Source organism: Zonotrichia albicollis, chromosome 2 (genome assembly GCF_047830755.1).
Source record: "Zonotrichia albicollis isolate bZonAlb1 chromosome 2, bZonAlb1.hap1, whole genome shotgun sequence".
In the NCBI taxonomy this organism is placed as follows: domain Eukaryota; kingdom Metazoa; phylum Chordata; class Aves; order Passeriformes; family Passerellidae; genus Zonotrichia; species Zonotrichia albicollis.
The window spans coordinates 38,087,423-38,108,498 of NC_133820.1; the positions used below are offsets into that span (position 1 = coordinate 38,087,423).

At 41.7% G+C, this 21,076-nt stretch overlaps 2 protein-coding genes across 3 annotated transcripts in view; both read left to right on the forward strand.

Annotated features, from left to right (window-relative positions):
- SLC22A15 (solute carrier family 22 member 15) overlaps positions 1–10,288 on the forward strand; it is a 42,585-nt gene extending 32,297 nt beyond the window's left edge. Inside the window, exon 12 of the mRNA XM_005486114.4 lies at positions 400–10,288. Within this exon, the coding sequence (XP_005486171.3) occupies positions 400–486 (87 nt within the window). The 3' untranslated portion in view covers positions 487–10,288. The remainder of the gene's footprint in view (positions 1–399) is intronic.
- A 104-nt stretch (positions 10,289–10,392) lies between these two features.
- Positions 10,393–21,076, forward strand: part of MAB21L3 (mab-21 like 3) — a 34,234-nt gene continuing 23,550 nt past the window's right edge. For both annotated transcript variants that reach the window (XM_014266408.3, XM_074534767.1), the window contains exon 1: positions 10,393–17,196. In XM_014266408.3, the coding sequence (XP_014121883.2) occupies positions 17,149–17,196 (48 nt within the window). In that variant the 5' untranslated portion in view covers positions 10,393–17,148. The remainder of the gene's footprint in view (positions 17,197–21,076) is intronic.

Genomic DNA, 21,076 nt, shown 5'->3' on the forward strand with positions numbered 1-21,076 from the left:
ATAAGTAATATGTGTTCTGAGCTGTGATGAGACTATTATGTTTCCAGTAGCTCTCCACAGAGTAGGCACCTTAGCCTAAATTTAAGAAAACTTGGTAGATTACCACTTCAGAACCACTCTAGCCAGTCTCTCCTGCATATATTCTCTAGTGTACTGGTGGAGCAGAGAAAGTCCATCCACTACAACCCCATGTCTTTTAAAGATATTTTGAGGAACCAAGGATTTGAATCTGAATTCGCATAATGTCTTTATTTATAAAGTTTTAATACAGTGGTTAGACCTGTGTTTTCTTACTTTTTCTATACCAGCATTCCACATAAGTGTAATGGTTCATGCTCATGTATGTTGAGATTGATTTAGTGGCTTCAGTCTAACTAACAACTTCTTTTTTGCTTCTAGTCTGGAGACAAAGACAGCTCTACAGGGAGTGGAAGTGAAGATGAGGAGTTTTATGATGCTGATGAAGAGACTCACATGATAAAGTAATGAAAAGAAGAAACACTGGCCTATTTTATGCCTCTTCTTGCCCAGTCAGTCCAGCTGTATGACAAGTATTGCTTGCCAGGCAATGTAATTGGGCAAGTGCCTGTGTTTTTCCTTACTTGGAGAGGGATTTGGGTACTGTTCAGTCTGATGACATCACTGATGTTCTCCATATGAGGCAGCCATTCCAATTCTTGTGGTTCAGAATACAGTGCATGGACTGCATTTGAAGCCAGATGAGAGAGCAGAAATGAGATGATGTATTTCAGAAGCCCAGGAATAACCTAGGCTTAGACAAATTTGGACAGATCATCAGTGTGTGTGTTACTATTGTATTCTCAAGGTGGTGGATTTTATTTCAGTACAAATTGGTGAACTTGGAAACAGTCACTGTATTTTCCATAAGGGTGAAAGTGGTCAGAGAATGTGCTGTGTGCTACTCCAGTGGGAACAAATTGCTGAAATTGTATGTTTAAATGGCTTTTGCATATTCAGTGGAGGAGAGGCAGCTGTGAACAAAAGGTTTCTGTGTGCACACCTACAGGTGGTTAGTCATGAGCTGGGCTTTAACTTAGTGATAATGGAAGGTTGGGAGGAAGGACTGCACAAAAGAGCGGCCACAAAGCCTGCCAACATACGGGAAGTTACTGACTTTTTTCCTTCTTTTCACACACAAAGCTTTTCCTTGGTCTTGTGTATGTTTGCCACATGTTCCCCACATCTCAGCATGGCTGTTTATAGCTTTGCCTACTTTTACCTTGTCCTCACTTTGCCGTAACTGTTGAAGCTCAGCAACTTCTCTGTGGAGTGAAATAATTCTGTGATGGATATCGTTTCCTGGGTGCAACAAAGGTGAGGCATTTATCACATACTGGGTGTGTGGTGTGATAGAATGTACAGCTCACTTTTGTGGACCTGTCTGGGTCTTTATTTCTGGAAAAGGCTTAACTCTGAAGTGGTAAGAGGAACTGTGGAGTGCTTTTATATTTTGGGTGCTGTTATCAGGAAGCTGCTGGTGTTTATTTTAAAATCTTTCGTGTAGCTAAGGTTTTAATTTAAAAAGACAGCAGATCTCTTTGGACCTTTTTGGTTACTTGATGTTTTCTGACCAATGCTTGCTCAAGCACTTGGTTACTTGACCTTGTTAAGGAACACAACTTCACTTTCCTGTTTCACTGAACTTTCTGTAGGTGCTTCATTAGAGGGATATGGAATCCCAAAGTGTGAAACATGTGGAATGTTCCAACTACAAAAATGAGGCCTTACAGAGATTCAGTTTTCTTGATGACATTGCCATCTTCATCCTCTAACCTGTGGCTTTCTCTTTGTCAAGATTGGTTTCCATAAAATGTTAGTCTTCCTACTTTGAGTTCCTAGCAAAGTGCACACAATGGCAGTAAATATATTTTCAGGCTCATGAGTCATTTTTGCAGATCTTAGAATTAAAAAAGATGGGTCTAAAAATATCAAAAAGCTGTCTGCTGAATATGTCCTGGTTAGAGTGGGAAGTTCCTTTACTTGCAAGGAAGTGAAAGTAACCAGCATCTGACGTTTGCAGCCAGCTGCTTGAACTTTGTTCACTGGGAGCTGTAATGCTGAGCAAAGTGCAACTGCCCTGGTTGGTGCAGAGAGCGGCCCAGAGTCTGCAGTTGGACACACGCAGCATTCCAGTGGGGTGTGAACTTGATCCAGGTGTTGACTGTGGGCAAAGTTGGAAACTTCAGTCCCTATGAACAGTCTGTCAGTGTTGTTGTGCTTTTTGCCTGTATTATTCTTCACTGGAAGAATTCTCACTCATAGTCTTCCCTTTTTTTTCCCCCACAGACTGTTGAGTAGTTGTTGTAGATGTGGCACTTTTTAACCCAGGTGGGTAGTCTTTCTGCCTTATTTGGCCCTTTTGTGTATAAGGAAATTTCACCAAATAAGGTACTCAGAAATAGTTGGACAAGTTGGAGCTATTCAAATAGTTTTAAATTTTTTACTCACACTTGAATTTATGGACAGCTGGGAAAATGACTTTTTATTGCTGGTGGCAATCAGCAGTAAGCCTGGCAGTAATAACACGTTGCCAAGGTGTTTTTACGTCTTTGTTTTTAGGTGTTTGTTGCCTCTGTCCCTCTTTGGGTGTTGGGTGGAACTAGTCAGGAGCTGCCATTATCTGCCCTGGCAACCCTGTGTAATGCCTCAAGACCCTCAACAGAATTTTCATTAACAGTAGGATGTTGTAATGGTTCAGGAGGAGAAGATTACTCTCTGCAGGACCTAAGCTAGATTTTGTGAGTCTTTAAATAAAAATTAAATTTACCTCTCCACTCATGCACTTTATAGTATTGGTATACATATGTAAAATTCCAGAAACAAGAGTGAAGACAAAATTAGCAACTTTTTTGCATAGGAATTGCTGCTCTTCTATTAATGTTAAATCTGTCCCATGCTTTTACCTTTGAAATTCTAAAGGGAATATTTAAAAAAGAATTCTGAATCTTCCATTGATACTTTCCCATATCAGTTAATTCAGAAAGTTTAGAGGAGAAAATCCCTGCAGAAGGAGCTCAGCAATGTAGCATTAAACTTTGCATTCCAGCTTTGTGTTCTGAAGTTCAGATCCATTAGGTGCATTAAGTTTCCTTTCTGAGGCTGTTCATTTTTAGTATGAGCTGGCCTTCTGGTACAGAAACCTATAGGATCACTTTTCCTCTTACCCATGATATGTAATGCTTTACAATGTTGAGATAGTTGTATCTCAGTGTGAGCAGTAAGTTTGCCATGAGGAGCTACTGGAAAGTAGAACACTGGGTACATCACTCTACTACATGTTGTAGTGCTAGGACTCTGAGACTAAGGTTCTTGCTATAGTTTACTGCAGTGTGATAATCTTCTGCCATGTTTTTTGCTAGAGTAGCCAGTACTGTAAAGCCATTTTCATGTTGTGCAGGCACTAAGATACCACTTTTCTCAAGGTGGAATTTCTTCTCTGGATTCCTTTGGCTGTGATTTTTTTTTTCTTTTCTTTTTTTTTCAGGTAGATCACTTAGTGGGATTATGCTAGAGAGAATAGAGCTTTTTCCCATGGTGCTGATTAGTCAGGTCTGAACAGAATCCCAAACATACCTCACTTACCTGGGGAGCTCACAAGTGATAAGTGAATTCATCTAAGAGTGAAGGAGAGTGACAGGTCATGTGAGGCAGCATGGAGGAGAATGAGCTGGAAGAAGTGAAAAAAAAAAAAAGGGAGGATTCAACTGTAGCACCTTAGGGCAAGGGTAAGTGAAAATACAGAACAGCTGTTGGGTAGAAATACCCTTTAATACAATACAATTTTAAATTTTTCCTGAAAACAAAGATAGTGTTCTCTAATTAGGAATTGGGAAAGTTCAGAAACCCCCTGACATACCAGAAGCTCTGTGTTAAAGGAGTGCCAGAGGTGACTGTGTGTTCAGGTCAGGATGCTGAGTGAGGAGCCCCTCCAGAGACCCCCAGCTAACATGGAGCAGGTTGCAGCTTGTTTTCACCATAGTTACAGTCAAGGCAGTAAGGGTGGGAGCCATCATTAGTGTTCATTAGCTCAAAGTGTGCAATCCATGCCAGCTTTTCCAAACTGTGTGGATGCTCTTAGTAGGACATGATTTACAGAGCCATGGGGAATGCAGTTGAGCCATACATTTTACAGCGTATTTCACCTAAGCATGTAAAAGCAGTTTGCAAGAGAATGTTTTTCTTGCACTCAGGAAAAAGGGAAAGTGAGGAAATTTTCCTGGAGTGTGTTAAATGGAATATTAGCATTAAAACTCTTGTTCTAAAGTCTTCTCAATGCAGATAATAATCACGAATGCAGACTGGGTGAGCAGTATTTTGTTTTAGCTGAAGGTTGTGTGTTTATCCCTTTTCCCACCCCAGGAGCGCTTCTCTGGTCCAGCTCTTTGACACAGCAGAATCTGTGACTGCAGACTGTGAGCCTTGCAGTAAAGATGTCAGAAAAGCCCAAGAGCAGTGCTGTCATTTGATTGTGGAAGTTAGTCTGATCTGACACAGTGTTTCTATCAGAAATGTCTATATTCAGCTGTTTACCAAACAGGAGACTTAGGGTATAGCTGTATTTTGAGTCTCATTTGTTGTATCTTGCTGCAAGATATGTGGTAGAAAGACATCTACATAAGAAAACCTCTCTGGCAGATCTAAATGTGGAATTGGAGGGTGAACAAATTTATACATAATTTTTCCATGCTGTGTATTTTAATGTATTTTAATTTTGTCTAGTCTGTTGTAGCCTTCAGATTTTCCAGGTGCTACTGTTATTTAAGGCTAGTAGAGCTGGGTAAAACTTTTACCCTGGTAGTCTGAATTTACTGAACTTTCTCATCCCAGTTTTTTTCTGTCATTCTGAAAAATGCTCCTGTATTGCCTAATAGGGAGCAGAATTTTTTTGTTCTTATTTGAAGTGCCTGTTTTGTGAAAGTAGTCTTTAATTTCCCTCCGTCAATTTTATATGGGACTATGTGTAAAGTAGCATCACAGAATTGGATTATATGTGTGCCAAAGACAGTTTTTGCTGGAGAGCAATAGTCCAAAACTAGTTTGAGCTGCCTTTATTTAGACTTTATCCATGCAGAACTGGTCCGCAGAACTGGTATTTACAAGCATCCCTGAAACTATAGGAACAGAGAGTTACCTTTGTTTGCTTGTCTTTCATTGCTTGGTTCACTTAAGTAGCTTTTGTTTATGAGAAACCAAAGAAATTAAATGAAGGATTAAAGTGTTCTTTTTGTAGAACATTCAGAGTTTATACCATGTAGCCATTGCAGAGAAATCTGCAGAACCTGTTTTGATTCTGAGTTGCAAGTGTCAAAGTTTACTCTCTTAGACTGATGAAACCTGGTTAAAAACTGTACACTGGAATTTGTTAGTTCATTCATCAATCTTACAAATTAGCATTGCTAGCAAACAGTTTGCCTGGAGCTTCTTGGGATCTAGCAGGTTTTTGTAAAATGCACTCTCTGTTTGAGGCATTGCTAAATAATAATATATGGATTTTAAATCCCTACTACAACTAATATTCACTGCAAGTCAGCCTTGTAATGGCTGCATATTTGTCAGCAAAAAAGCAGGTGGATAAAACTTTATACAACGAGGGCTGACTAGGCCCAGAAGAAAGATTATTTCTTTCAAACCATTCTCTGCTATGTGTACACAATAAAGGGGGACCATGGGGTGTGTACAGTAAGATTGTAGGATGGAATATGTTTAAATACTTGCCTGCCCTCATTCACTAAAGGTTTCTAGAGGAAATCTGTCTTTATCATGCATGTTTCTGCATCCCACCAACACATCTGAGGTGCTCATTTTGTACCTGTTTTGTCAGGAGCCAGGCAAAAGTATGATGGTAAGAAAACCTTTGCCAGTATTGAAAGTTGTATTTACTAAAAAATCTCCTCGGAGAGGTGTCTGGTACATCTGTTTCCAAACAAAATTTTTAAATGTTGGAAGCCTGATTAGGAGACTTGCATTTCTGCATTTCTGATGTTAGTCTGTAGGAAAACTCAGTTTTGCAGATACTGATGAAAACTGTTACAGAGCAAAAACTGCTAGAGGATTTGTGGTGAGAGTTGTGTATGCTTTGACTTCAAATAGGCCTCTAAAATACTGGTTACTAGTATTTGATCCCTTTTGCTCCTCAAAATCCAACCCAGATTTTATTTTATTCCTGTTAAAATTTGAGTAATGTGGAAATGAGAAGTATGTTTTTCATACGGATACTTTTATTGCACTACCTTTGCTTCCTGAATCAAATAGTATTTTGATTTTTTAGGCTACCTCTCTTATGTTGAGCTTTTTGTTGTCACTTTTGTATTTAATTGATTTTGGGGAAATGACAAAATATTTTCTTTTTTTTATTTGTGTAGGAATCCATTACTTAGTCCTCAAGTCATCCTTCCCTTTTAAAGGTTTTGTCAAAGGCTTTTTTAAATTTAATTAAAAGACTTAAAACTTCTGAGGATCTTCATAATTACACAGTTAGGAAATGGCTTTCCTGTATATATTGTTTGCCTTTAAAAGGGACAGAAAGCCTTTAATTCTATACTAATGTCAGCTGAAGGCATGACTTTTCAGGAACAGTAAGTTTTGAGTCAGAGGGCTTTAATCAATTGCCAATTAGCGTTTTTATGTTACTGCTTTGGTATTGGAATTAAAAATAATGAAAACACTTAAGAAAGATACTGCTGCTTTTCTCCAGACACTGGTCTTCCTTCTCTCTACCCCATGCCATCCTCCTGTTCCTTGGCTGCTTGTCATGCTCAGTCCCCTCAGCAAGGTAACAGGCAGCGCAGGAGACTGGGATCAGTCTGTTGTGCTTCTGTTTATTCACTGCTCTTTGTTTCTTGTTCTGCTGCTCTCCTGTGGGTTCCAGCACCAGCCACAGTCCATTTAGAGTTGTAGCTCCTTTTGAGTCTACTCTCAGCCTCTGCTCAGCCTGATTTTCCTTTGCTGTTTCTCCTGCTCAGCTGTCTCTCTGTTTGTCTTCTGCTGACGTGGGCTTATCCTTTTTCCTCGTCCTGTTGTAGCACTGTAATCTCTTTTTCTTGGCATTTAGAGCCTTATCTTAAACATGCTTTTGTCCAAGTGCCATCAGCTCCTCTGGCAGTGTTGGAGTGCAGTGGGTCAGTGCTCACTGGGCCTGAGAGGCAGTGGCCACTACCTGAAACACTGGAGGATCCATCTGAACACAGGGAAGCACCTTTTTAACGTCAGGGAGATGGAGCACTGGCACAGGTTGCCTGGAGAGGTTGTGGAGTCTCCATGTGTGCAGATACTCAGGAGTCACTGGGACATGGTCCTAGGCAGTCTGCTTTAGTGCTTGGCCCTGCTTGAGCTGGGAGGTTGGGCCAGGTGACCTGCAGAGGAGGTGCCTGCCTTCCTCTGAGGATGGAGGGCACCACCAGAGGTGCCACCTCCTGAGGTGCCTTCCACCCTCAGCCGTTGTGGGATTCCTGTGCTGGCTGCTGCTGAGCTGTCTGGGACCGGCACAGGCAGTCCCTGGCATCTTCCCTCACAGGACACCGTGCCCAAGCCCTGACAGCCATGCTCATACACCATTCCACAGGGGTTTCTTGCACGTCAAGTCCTTGGCCTGGGCTGACAGGTGGCTGGTACTGTCTTGCCTTTCTGTGTTGCTGTTGTCTTAGGTCAAGTAACTGAAACTCCTAAGGACATGAACAGACATTTGTAGCCAAGCTCTGTCTGTGTGCATTTACATCTTTCCTGATTTCAGAAGACAGAACTTAGACCTCCTCTTGACCAGAGGGGTAAATTACTTTTTTTGCTGCTCCACCTTTCATTGTCATGAAAACAAATCTTTATGTATTCTCTGTATGCTGTAGACTTTTGCATTGTTTTCTCATTCCTGTTTAATGTGAACTAACAATCAAAAGTCCTTGCCAGTTGAGAGCTGAGTAACAGGAAATTGGTAATGGGGGCAGGGAGAGCAGATTCAGTTCAAAAATGAAGTTGTATATAGTTGATGTGTGTACTGTTAAGTATTTAATTTGGATTAACGGAATACTGAGTGTTACAAACATTCCCATGTTAAAATGAGGACTGATGTATTTCAGAAGTACTTTCTCTTCTCTAACTGTATTAATGTGCTGTTGTTAACTCAGAGCTGTACTGCTGGAAAGTCTGTTACTTCATCTGAGAAGTCACAACTGAAGACAGCGTAAGCTTTTCCACAGTAGACCTTTTATGGTGATATATTCATATGTTCTGTGAACAGCTGTTGGATCCATCTTTTTAAGATGTTCTTTGCCATAGTGAGGGGCCATAACAAATGTTGAAATATTCAGAATAATTGCACTTATCTATTCTGTTTTCTTAATGTATTTCCTATGCATACTGCCTTACCTGTATGTATTGTACTTCACTGGCGGTACGAAAAGTTAATATCAGGTTCTTAATTTAGAATGTGTTAATGAGTTTTTAAAATAGTTCTGTAATACTAAATATTTTCCAGTGATCTGTCTGCTAAGAGAGGGTGATGATGGGTAAGCCCAGGTGAATTTAGTCAAAAAGTTAATATTGGTTGTCTTTACTTTCTCTTTTAATTTCTGAATTATTTCAATAATTTTAAATACATATATTTTAGGAATTTTGTAGAGGCTAACTTATGTTAGTAAACAAACTTTTAGGTGATTTGATCTGATACTGCCTCTGACTCCTACAGTTCATCCAATGTCTTTGTAACTTATTTTGTGCCTTTTCTTCCCATGACAGAAAATGTCTCAATAAAAACAAGTTCTTTTGCAACACCACAAACCTATTTTATTGTTCTGATTTTTTTACTTGCCTGACCCTTTTGTTTGTTTTCTGGAGGGACATGAAGCTCTCAGAATAGAATAGATATTTCTATTGGACTCTGCAGAAGAAAATTGACAAGGTGGAAAGCAGGTCATTTTGGAAAGGCAGTGCTACAAAGCGCCTGGGAAACTGGGACTGTCAGTACTAATCAATATATTCCACCATATCTATCACAAATCATTTCTAACAAAAACTGGCACCAGTGGAATGTGAGAATCAATTTACTACTGGCTTCAGTTGTGCTGATTGATGTTGAAAGACTGGAAACACTTTGGGGGGTTTAGCATAGCCAAATGTCTGTGGTGGTGTTACTAACACGTACTGGGGGGGTTCCCATGAGCTCTAGTTGTCTCTTAAACAACCCTTCTTAAAGTGGATGCAGATTCACAAGGCTGTGGTCCCTGTCCTCAGTGCTCCTGCCAAAGCATCTCGTCAGGGAATGGCAAAATTTGAACATTTGTCTTCATTACCTGGCAATGAGGTGATAAATAGCTTGACTGTATTTCCTGTCCCCTGTCCAGTAGCAAAGAAAATATTGTCAGAACCTGGAAAAAGTGACTTTAGGGGAATAGGGATCACTTCTCTGTTCTAAACTGCCATTTGATTGTTTTCTCTGCCAGCCTTTGCTTGATTAGAGAGCAGTTCATGGAGTCCCTGGTAGCAGAAACTGAATAGCTCTGTGCTCCTCTGAATGCTGTTCTTCCCTCCTGCCCCAAACTGTCCCTGTCCCACCAGATGACTGGTAGCATTATTCACCCCATTTTCTATTTGAAGCACATCTGCTTGTTTCCTTCCCTCCATGAAAACCCAAGGAGCAGAGATGGCTTGCTCCTTTCTGCACTAGCCTGGCCAAGCAACTTGCTCTGGTTTTATTCCACTATGGTTTCTCCTCCCCCACTCCTGTTTTCAGTGCCCTTAATCTGCATTTAACTAGTTCTAGCCCTGAATGTCAGTCCCGTGGCCTGTCACTGCCTGGAGCAGATACAGCACAAACGATTGACCCTCTCCCTTTGGCAGTTTGGCTTTGACTGCACAAACAGCCAATAAAGGGGAAAGGGCTGGGCAGCTGATGGGAATTAGCTTGATGCTGTATAGTTTTATTGGTCTGAGATAAAGGAGGAAGTGTTTGCTTGAGAATTAAATTGCTTGCTTGCTTGCTTTCTCCTGCTACCTGCTCTTCAGATGACACATTTTCAGAAGTTATAGACTAAAAGAATAGCATATGTATTAGCCAGACTTAGCTTGGACTGGAGGCTGTGTTAGCTCATCTTCCAGCAAAGCTGGAGTGTGTAGCTATGGAGGTCATTATCTGATCTGTCTAGAAATTCTCTGAAAATACCTGCCTGAAACCTCTGTAGAGATTGTGACAAGGCTTGTTCTCATTAATTTGCTGATTATCTTGGTCTGCTTTATGGTACATACATCATGCTTCCAATATAAAGCAAATTATTTCTCACTTCTGTTGGTGCTCTTATTGTACAGTAATTGTTCCTGCATGGGAGTTGTTACCCTCTGGGCCCATGCATGGCAGAGTCCCAGTGACTCTCCTCCTCTGCTTTCTTCCCACACAAAGCATGTAGTTGTCTGGGCCTTCCCCTGTGCTTTTCTTGAGACACTTCTACAGGAATATTGGTAAACTCTTCCTTTAATCCTGACTGCTTCTTCAGCTTCTCCTTTCTGTCCTCTCCACAAGGCCACATTAGCCCCAGGACACAAGACAGACATATCCTAAGGATCACCTGGGAAGTTTGGTATCTTTGACCTTGTATATAGGGTGGCAAGCTGAGGAGTTTGATCAGACAGCTTTTATAGTAGATTGGCAATACAGTTAAGCAAGATCATACAAAAACACATCTGCTTTTCATGTGGTTCAGACAGAATGTGGTTGTCAGCTGTCTTCACTCTCCTGGGGGCTTTTTGTGGGTTTTTGTTTGTTTTGGGTGGGAGAGGATGGGGGTGGTTTGCTTCATTGTTGTTGGGGGGTTTTTTGTTGTTTTATTTGTTTGGTTTAGTTTTTTATTTAATCTCACACTCCTCCCACACAAGTATTTTTTCCAGCACTCTAAAATAGCTCCCAGGGACCAGGCTTTTTTGGGCCTGAAGACCCTTCTCAGTTTCCTTGCTCAAGCTGACCTGTTTGTTCTGCAGTAATTGTATTTTGATCCGGAGAAGGCAATAGATCTTAACAGGTGTGTAGCTGTTGTTGGTCTGTGATATATGAGACCTAGTTTCTACCTCTGGCTCCAGTGAACTCTTGTACATTTTTTATTAGTCAGTGACTGGATGAAGCACATAAACAGGGATGCCAGTCTGAGTCTTCTCTTTCCCAAGTGAGTTTGTGTTGGAGTGACTGTTCTCACTTAGCACTGGTAATTTACTCAATTTACTTCAAACTGCTGTGGACTCAAGCAATAAGTTCTGAATCGGGTCAATTTGGACACAACAGCAAAGTGTAAAAATAATACAAACTAACATTGTGCTCTGAGAGCAGTCATGAAAAAAAAATACCAGCTCCTGGAAATGCAGTGATCCAGTCTCATTCAGCCCCTCTTGTTGAAAGAGCATCATTGCAAGCATGCTTCTTGGTTTGGCTCTTTTAAATCTTGGACTTGGTCTCTCTGTCCCAAGTTACTGTGACCCTAAATTTAAAATCCTTTTTTTGACACCTGAAAATAACCAGCAACCCTATGCTGACATCAAAAGTGAGGCAGTTTTTTCTCACCTGAAAGACTTCCAGTGCTAAAAGTTTTCCCAGTTGCACTGTGCTCTGCCAAACATGTTTTTTCCAGATGCTGTTTTTCTAACTATGTGCTTAAATCAGTGGTATCAAGTATTTCCTTTTTGGCATGCAGGCTATTTATGTAGGCATATAAATAAAAGTGCTGGAAGTCTCTCATTTTTGTGGATGTTGGCTGCAGGTAGGTTTTCAAGATGGTGGGACATCCTGATTGAAACAGTAGAACAGTAGTTGTAGTTTAGTGATGGATAAAACACAGAGGAAAAATATCCTTAGAAATGGTCTAGTGGAATATTTTATGTTTAAATTATGATGCACTGAAATTACACTATTTCAGTGAACTTTCAGAGGACAGTACATGGATTCAGAGCACAAAATGCCAGTCTTCCTGTCCCACATCTCAGTGAACTCTCCTGGAAGCCTCAGAGCTGATGCAGCCAGGACTCCCAGCTTCCTGTCTCTCCTGCCATCTTCTGAGCTGACCATTTTAAACTTGGAAATTTCCAGACCCTGGGCACATCACCACACTTGGTCCCAGTGATGTTGGCAATACTAGAAGCACTGCTGTGTGATTTATATTTGTTGCCCAGTGGCTTGATGCATAATAGCAGCTGCAAAATGGACAGGATTCTGATGAATTTCCTAGTTGAGGCTGGTCAGTGGTGGGTAGCAGCATTATAATCTCAGCATTTTTCAGAATTCCCCACATCCTCAGCTGGTGATCCTGGAGTGATCACTTGCTTTGGAAATATTAGACTGCAGCCTGAAAACATTCAGGTTGTAAACAATTTGGAGTTTAAAATCTCTTCCCAGATTAAGAGAACTAATTTCTAGCAAAAGCTGTCTGCCTTTTTCTGACGTGTCTGGTATGACCACAAATAGAAAAAAGGTACTAGGTTTTATAAATGACTGGACCTGATCCAATCCTGTGCTTAGTTTGGAAAGGATATAAACCTTTAACTTGCATGATATGAAGTGCAGGCCCAAGGCTAATGTGAGAATGTGTGGCAGTGAGAACAAGCAGCATAAGCATTTGGAGCATTTTTGAGCCTGCCAAGTATTGATTGGTAATGGGAGGGAATGAGTGGAGAAGCATTTCAATTTGGCACCCACATGTGATTCTGGTGCTGTCACAGTGAATTAGCAGGACTTTCTTTTCCCTCTAGTCCAGCCCAGGCTTTTGTCATTGAAGTATCCCCTTTGCTCTTATCAACTTGTTAAAAGACAAAGTGGAAAAAAACCCAAATAAATTCCCAGAACTTTTGCCCTCAAAAAGCCCGATTGTGTTATGCTGCTATCCTCTGAATGGAGGCTGAGCAGTTCTAACGACTATCACAGCATAAATGGTATAGGGGATTCAAGCTACAATTACTCATTTTGCACAGTCACTTAATCCACTAATGGGGAGAAATGGGACAACAGTTTAAGAAGGCAAGAGAACTGTCAGAGATTATTAAATCTGTTGGGATCATTTGGTCTAGCAGTCTGTCTTGACCCAAGTACATGCTTCAGCTAATGCAACAGACTTAATGCCCCCGGTAATTAGAGCAAGAAGAGATGGGTCATCATTAGCAACTAGAAATTCAGGGTTGTATTTCATCTGGAAGGCAGCATCTTCAGCAGGGCTTATTTGTTGCCACTGCAGATCATCTGTGAGTCACAAGTGGTACATTGGTCTGACTCATTTGTGTGATTTAGCAGAGGCTTTTTAATACATGCTCACTGTTCCGTATGAATAATTTTTCTAAATAGTTGCCCAACAGAAAAAGGCACAACATTGGACAACCCTGTGCAGTTAATACTGCTGCTCTTATTTACAAGATGTTGGTGATTTCTTTATTGTTGTGCAGTTCACAGTTCATATTACTTTTGATTGTAAATTTGAAATGCCTTTGTCGTATCTGTGAAACTGAAGAGTGAAGAAAGGAAAGCCAAGCAAGGATGGAAAGCATCAGTAATTGGCATCTTCAGAACGTACAAGAGCCAATCTAATACCATTCAAGGCATGTATTCACAGAATACTTTCACAAGGGTTTCACAGATCCAAAATCATATTCAGTCCTGCACGTTGCCAACAGCATGAATGAAAATTATATACCCCAGATTCAGTGTTTTTGCAGATACTAGGAAATTTCTAAGTCCTCTTAAAAGAGTACTGCTAAGTAAATGAAGATGCAGGTAGAAAGGAAATTAGCCACCATCTGAACTCCATTACAAGGTACTATGAAATGGGAACTGAAATAATATAAATGGGGTGATGTAATACACCTGAGTCATTCCATATGCTCTTGTGCAGATCAGCAGGCAGGGAACTGTGACTTGAGAAAACCAAAGTGTTGAAGTGTGGCTTAAAAATATTTGAGAGAAGCTGTATAAATCAATGGATGGTCATCAAGCAGAATTTGGGTGTCTGTAGTTGGCTAATTAGATATGTGATGCTGAAAACCTCCTCAGAGACACCACCAAAGAGGGAAGGAAGATTGCAGTGCTTCAGCAATATCTGTCTGGAGAAACTCTCACAAAAATATGCCCAGACCCTAGCGGGGACTTAAGACACTTCTAACAATCACTAGAAAAGAAAAGGATTCGGAGGTGTCAAAAAGATAGCCATTCTCAGTGTGGATGGGAATCTCCTTAGAAACAAGTATACTTGGGAGTTAAATTTGCCAAATTAATCAAGTTCAAAAGCTCTCAACAGTGTTCATGTCCATGATATCTGATGGATTGTGAGCTAACTAGAACTGAAGAGACCTTTTGTGGTTTGAACTTCACATGGTTGCCTGGCTTCAGCAGAGTGCTTTTTATCTCCGTGAAGCTGTTGTGAGCTTTTCACAAAAGAATGGGTCATCTGGTCCAACCTCCCTGCTCGAGCAGGGTCATCCCAGAGCACATGGCACAGGGTTGCATACAGACAGTTCTGGAATATTTCCAGTGAGGGAGACTCCACAACCTCTCTGGGCAACCTGTTCCAGTGCTAAATCAGCCCCACATTCAAGAAGTTCTTTCTCATATTCGGGTGGAACTTCCTGTGCATCAGTTTCTGCCCATTGTCTCTTGTCCTGATGCTTGAAACCACTGAGAACAGCCTGGCTTCATCCTCTTCATGGTCTCCTTCTTTCCTTCTGTGCTTCTTGAAGAGCAAGGAATAAGAAATAGCCATTCTTCACTCTCTCTTGCAGGTGTGCCTGGGGAATTAAGTTGTTGTAGGCTCAGAGGAAATATTTTCTCAGGAGATTTTGTTTATTAGCTTTTGGAGCTTGGATCCATCTCAGATTTTCTCCACCTTAGTCTTACTTTATACAAGCACTGTCATGGTAGAAGGTCCTAAGAAGGACACGTCTGATGGAGGTTTCTCTGCAGTACCACTACATCAGCTCAGTAGACCTCACTGGAGAAGCCTGGATTCTTCCCACTTTGTATCTACATCCACTTTTATCTCTGCAGATGTTCTGATTTCTGCTCTGTCCTTTCTCTTCACTCTTTCCTTCTGATGCAGGCTTTTCCCACAGTAACATTCTCTCTTCACACATGGCCATCTGCCTCTACTTTTCTGCTGCATTCTGTGCTATCTGGTCCTCATGTCACTAACACAAGTTCTTGTGAGGTCAAGACTGGCTGCTGCCTCCCATACCACTCTAACCTGTATTTTGCTGGTGGTGTTAAGGCCTTTATCAGTTGTAGGATTTACTGTCAGCCAAATAGTAGCATAATATGTGTTACTGACAGGATGGAAATAATGACTGCATTATAATAATAATGATTATAAGCATAAGGTATTTTATTATATAAAAGAAAGATTACCAAACCCACTTCATCTCTCTGCCAGCACCATGTCTCTGGACAGCTGTCATGAGAAGAGACCTTACAGGTGCAAGAAAGAGAGACCCCTGAATCTCTTCTTCCTTCATAATACATATTCAAGGTTCTGAGTATTAATGTGTGGTGGTGTCAAGAGTGTTAAGGAAGTTGTCTGCTGTATGTGCAGCTGACTATCTGAGGGGGCACTTAATGTTTTAGGAGCATGCTTATAATGGAATCTGACCATTTAAAAGGCTAATTCTCCCCTCTTGTACACTCAGCTTGGATATAATCCCATCCAACCTGCCTCTACAAGTTCTGTTCCAACCTGTAATTTTCACTTACCCTCTTTCAGACCCTGCCTTTTATCTGGTTTCCCTAGCAGAGTTCACATAAACTGCTGGCTCCTCAGAGGAAAGGTAGCCAGTAAGTCTTGAAGTGAGCAAGAATGTGGCCTGGGTCACTAAACATTGGGGAACCAAGAAAATCTTTGTCAGCACTGAACTCTAGTGGAAGCTGGTTTGGGAAGTAAATGGCTGCACGTCTTTGTGAAGGAGTCCTCAAGTCCCTCAGCAAAAAGACAGTGGCAGCTGTCTGGCATAGGAAGGTTTGCTTTGTAGGTGCTGGAGAAACAGATGTCCTGCAGGTATTTGTGCTCCAATCAATCACTTAAATTAATGTACTTCCTATTTGACTTAATGAAGGACATAATGAAGGATAACTAGCAACAACAGTGCCTTTCCTGAGGTAGTACCCAGTGCCCACCCAGGTGCTGCCTTTGCCAGCTGCTGCAGAGGCAGTAAATTGGTCAAGGGATGTCAAAGTTCATTTTCCAGGGGGAAATAGTGATCTTACCCAAAAGTGGAGTGTGCCTTCCTTAATAAGGAATGCTTAGCACCATAGGATCTCATGTCTATACTCTGTCACTCCCTTCCATGTGCTGATGTACCCTTCTTTCTAAAAGCCAGCAAGCTTCACTGGATCAATGAGGCCTGATCAATTGTTTTTGCCTCTGAATCATCCATATGGGGTTGTTAGCTGAGCTGCTGGCAGAAAACGAGAGGCAGCTTTCTGTCTGTTTACTGTAAAGAAAGCGAAGCAAGCTACAGGAGGCGACAGGCTGCACAGTATTTACTGTCAATACAGCCAGAGAGAGAGAGGAGATAAAAGGAGAGGGGAGGAGAGGGGAGCAGGGGTTGCAGACTGCAACCCCAGTGAGTGATCTGAGTATAAAAATACCCATGCATTTTCAGATGGAAAGAGAGTGGATTAGTCAACAAGGAATAACTGAGAGCATTTAAGAAAGGATGTAGTCAAAGTCTAGCAAGGCAGGGATGAACTGTGGCATGCAGAGTAATAATGCTGTGCATGAATGTACTGAAGCTGCACTGCAATCTGAAAAGCACTTCCAGATCTGCCCTGAGACAGAGCAGTTGCTGGGGTATTTTTGTGTATGCCTGCATGCAAGATCCACCATTTAAAAGTAATGCAATGAATAATAACAATTGAACTTAGAGAATAATATTTGGAGATAGTTTTCTGAATGAGCTGGATGTCACCATTGTAGCTCAGACCAGAAAAAGAAAATTATTAAAAATAGGCATGCTTCCTTGCTTCTCTCTTCTCTTACTCATCCACAGCACAGAGATATTAGGTGACTTGAGCTTCACAGGGCAAGAAGGCTCTGAGCAACTCTCTCTGAGTGTTCCTCTACTTCCAGCGGCAGGTGAACAAGTGAGGAGTGAATTCACACTTTAAAGAGCAGCGAAGACCATCTTGCCATGAAACCCTTCACAGATGAAGATGTAGAAATCTACATCCAGAGCAAGGTAAGACTTTATCTGACCAGATTTTCTGTCTCCCACACTAGGTGTTGATTCTGAAGGGTGCCAAATTTGACAGTTAGTTGCTCGCCTGCTGTCTTCATTTCTGAGACAAGACTGGGTGAAGTTTCATGAGAACTGTATTCCTAATGAGATTTCTAGGTTTCTGTTGCAGAATCTTATCTGCTGGTAGTCTAATTTTTCAAGGTGCTTGTCCTCTTCTTATAGGTATCCTGAATTTTTGTTCCTGATCTGGAATTCCAGATGTGAGCTGTAATTGCCAGCATTTAAATCTAAGGAAGTGTCCTTGCCTCTCTCCCTGTCTGGTGGTCTTGGCTTGACTGAAACAAGACCAACACCAGGCGTTGCCTCTAAGAAAGATTCATGTAGGAACAGCAGAGACAGACCAATATTGTTAGAATTCAGTCATCAGTCTGTCACCTCAGCTTAGGATACTTCTCTATATACCATGATTAAAATATCATGTCTCATTAGCACATGCAGACTGGAATCTCATTTTCTATTTTATAAGATATTCCAGCCCTCAATTTTTCCCCCATTATGAAATGAAATAAAACAGAATAAAATCTTCTGTGAAACAATACTGTTTAATAAAAGCTCTAAGTGAGCCATAACATTTTTTAAAGCTGACATATTTCATGGTAGTACTTAGCTAGATCCTGTTTTATAGTCTGCTTTTCCCAACAAAATGCAAGACACCAAAGTGACAAATAATTTCAAAATCAGAAAGTATAAGGTTTTATTTTCTGTAAAGGATAGCATATTCTGGTACAATGAAGGGGCTGGTAAGAAAGGTTTGTTTTCTCTATGGAAATGTTTTAGTGGCAAGTATGAAGGTTCTCCCAGAAATATACCTTCTTCAGGCATGGGGTGTTGTGCACAGGAAAATCATTCCATGAGAATCTGTTCAGTGAGCTATAACAGTGAATGCTTCTCTGAAGATTTAAAAAGAAGAGCTACAAAGGAGGGAACAGAGGGAAGCCATGCACAGGAAAATGCTCATATGACAGCCATAAGTACAAGGAACAGAAGCAGACTGTAGTTCAGTGAGGCTCATAGTTGCCAATATTTTAGGTTATACTGGAAGTCTGTTTTCTAGCAGCCCTCCAGCTCTGATGGATTCTTATTTCTGCCTGCTCCTGAGTCTCTTGTCCAACTTCAGGCAGTTCAGCTTGTCAAATGCTGCCTGTTTTTGGAAACAGGTCAACCACCTGGTGCAATGAATCTCTATAATACCATGGATTTAATCCTTAAGCCACTCATCAAGGGAAAAATTCGAATGCATATGGAGTGGATGTGGCTGGGTAAATAAGAGAAAACCCAAATGTTCTTAACAATTCATAATAAATCCCAATCCTGCTTCCTTCCCCCTTAATAAAACCTTAATTATTCAGGTTTTGTACATTTGTTTTAGCACAATTCCCTGAGTTAAGACTGGTAAGGGGAATACCAGTAAGTCACAGAAGTGACTGTCCAACAAAGACCTTACAATGTCTCTTCTCCCAATGTGTCTGTGCTGGTAGTAAAAGTATCTGAGATAAATGCCTTGGCTCTTCAGACTCACATTCTCTTTTCTGAGTTTCTGCCCTCCCTTCTGTAGGAAGGTTATATTTTCCAACAGGATGATTAGGGAGCTAATTATGGTTAGCTAATTATAGTGAGCAGCCTCAGTCAGTCACATGCCTATTGTTCTTTTATCCCTGCTCCAGTGATGGGGAGTACACATTGAAAGTGGACTTTAGTGGTACTCCCTCAACTGTTCTTTTGAGTGTATACTCTTATAAAGAATTCATGACAACTGTTGTAGCCTAGCCAGTAGGTGATGAAGGCAGAATTAAATGAGGCCAGGCTGGGTTGAATGGATTGTCCCTGGATATTGGAGGTGGCAAGAAATGTTCCCAGCAGGTGCCCCTTAGAGAGAACAGAGCATGAGCAATGCATTCAGAGGGCACTCTAGGTCTTTTGAGCTGACCCACTGTGAATACTTTTTACACTCTTTGGTCTAAAAAAAGTCTGGTTTGAGTCTAAAAGCTCTTAGACATGGACAACTTTCTCTGGCACTCACCATTCACTTGCTGGAGAAACCATTAGGTATCTTGTCAAGCTTATTGGACTCTTCTAAGGAGTTGTTCTGGATCAAGAAAAATAAGGTGGAGAAAATAGATACAGTATAGATACAGATGGAGAAGTGCCATAAATGAAATCTGAGATGAAGAGGTGAAAATGAATATGGGCTAAAATATTTCAGTGGGGTTTTTTTTTAAAGTACATGTAAGTATCTAAAACTGCTCTTAGAGAAAAGGATGAATTGGAATGAGGGGGAGGGTGAACTGCTAGGGAAATTAAAGGGCATTATATAAACATAAAGGACTACATGGTGTTAAGATAGCAAAGAAGCAGGATGTCAAGAGTGGATGAGAGCCCAGTCAAAGGAGTACGGTGCTGTTGTCTGATGTATTTCCCACTTCCAACAGCTATTCAGCTTAGTAAAAATACCCTTAACTTTGTTGTCTGAGGGAGGAAGGTATTCAAACTCTGCTTGTCTTCAAGTTCAGTATTAGTCAGTTGCTGTTCATGGTTAATGGATGTGAGGCAAGCACTGGTTTGCTTTAGCCCATTGAATGGTCCCTTTTTGTGAAGAAGTGAATCTCTTTGTCCCCTTCCAGGCCCTAGGGACACATTTCAACACACTTGAGTGTTTGTCATGGTTTGAGCCTGGCACAGAGCCAGTGCCCCCCATGAAAATACCCTCACCCTGGTGTCTGCTGTGAGATGTGACCAGGAATAAGCAAAACAGGCTTTAGCTTAAACATAAAAAACACTTTATTACCTAAACTACAGGAAAATAGGGAAAAACTATAAGGAAAAGAAAAAAAATTGAAGACCTTACAAAAAAACCACTTTCCTCCTCCCCACTACCTGACTTTCTCAGTCCGATACATTCTCCCAAATCACCAACTGCCCAGCCTTGGCACCACACTTTAGTATACTCAAACTGCAGTTCATGAAGAGGAAAGGAGTCCTTCTTGTTCCATAGGCTTCCCCTGGAAACACACTGAAACCTCGTGTGCTTCCCTGTCACTTCGGCACCGCCCGGAAAAAAAAGTCCTTTTGCCGCTTGTGACATCTTCCTTCCATGCCCAGTGCTCTCACCACCGCGCATGGATCAGAGCTGCTTTTAGGGTTGTCTTTCAAGGATGCCTTGTCTCACTCCAAAAAGGCACAGTCTCTGCTTTGGGACATCTGTCCCCCCCATATTTTTCCAACCCCCTGGGGCCGGGGGGTCCTCACGATGAACCCTCCTGGTTCTGAGCCACTGCTTCCCCCTAAGTGCAGTCTCTGTGTCACAGGAACAACTGAGTCCATGGCCACAAGAAAAGTCCAGCCAAAAGGCCACTCCAAATCATCTCTCCCCATTCAATCATCTCCACATTCTTCGGGCCAGGTCCTTGTCTCATCTCATCTCTTATCTCCCTTCTTATTCAGCTTCGAGGAGGATTAGCATTTTTGCAAGGCCCCAATCATGAAAGAAAGGGGTTAAAACTTTCAGTCTCTGTCCCGGAGCTGCGGCACTCCCACACACGCTGCCCACACGCTGCTGCTCCGGCCGGGCACTCTTCCCCCCCTTCTCCTCCTGGGCCGGCTGCTATCACATTCGGTGTCGCCGGCTCTCTCTCTCTCCCTCCTGGGGGGGGGCGGGGGGGGGGGGGGGAAATGGCTGCCCGAGGGCTGACTCCCTGGGGTCTTCCACCCTTCCATCCTCGAAGGCCTCCTCACCTCCCATCTCTGTCCAGGCCCAGGGCCTACCACGTGGCTGCCCCTCCCCCGCCCAGCAGCAGCGGCTGGACGGGGGGGAGATCCGACC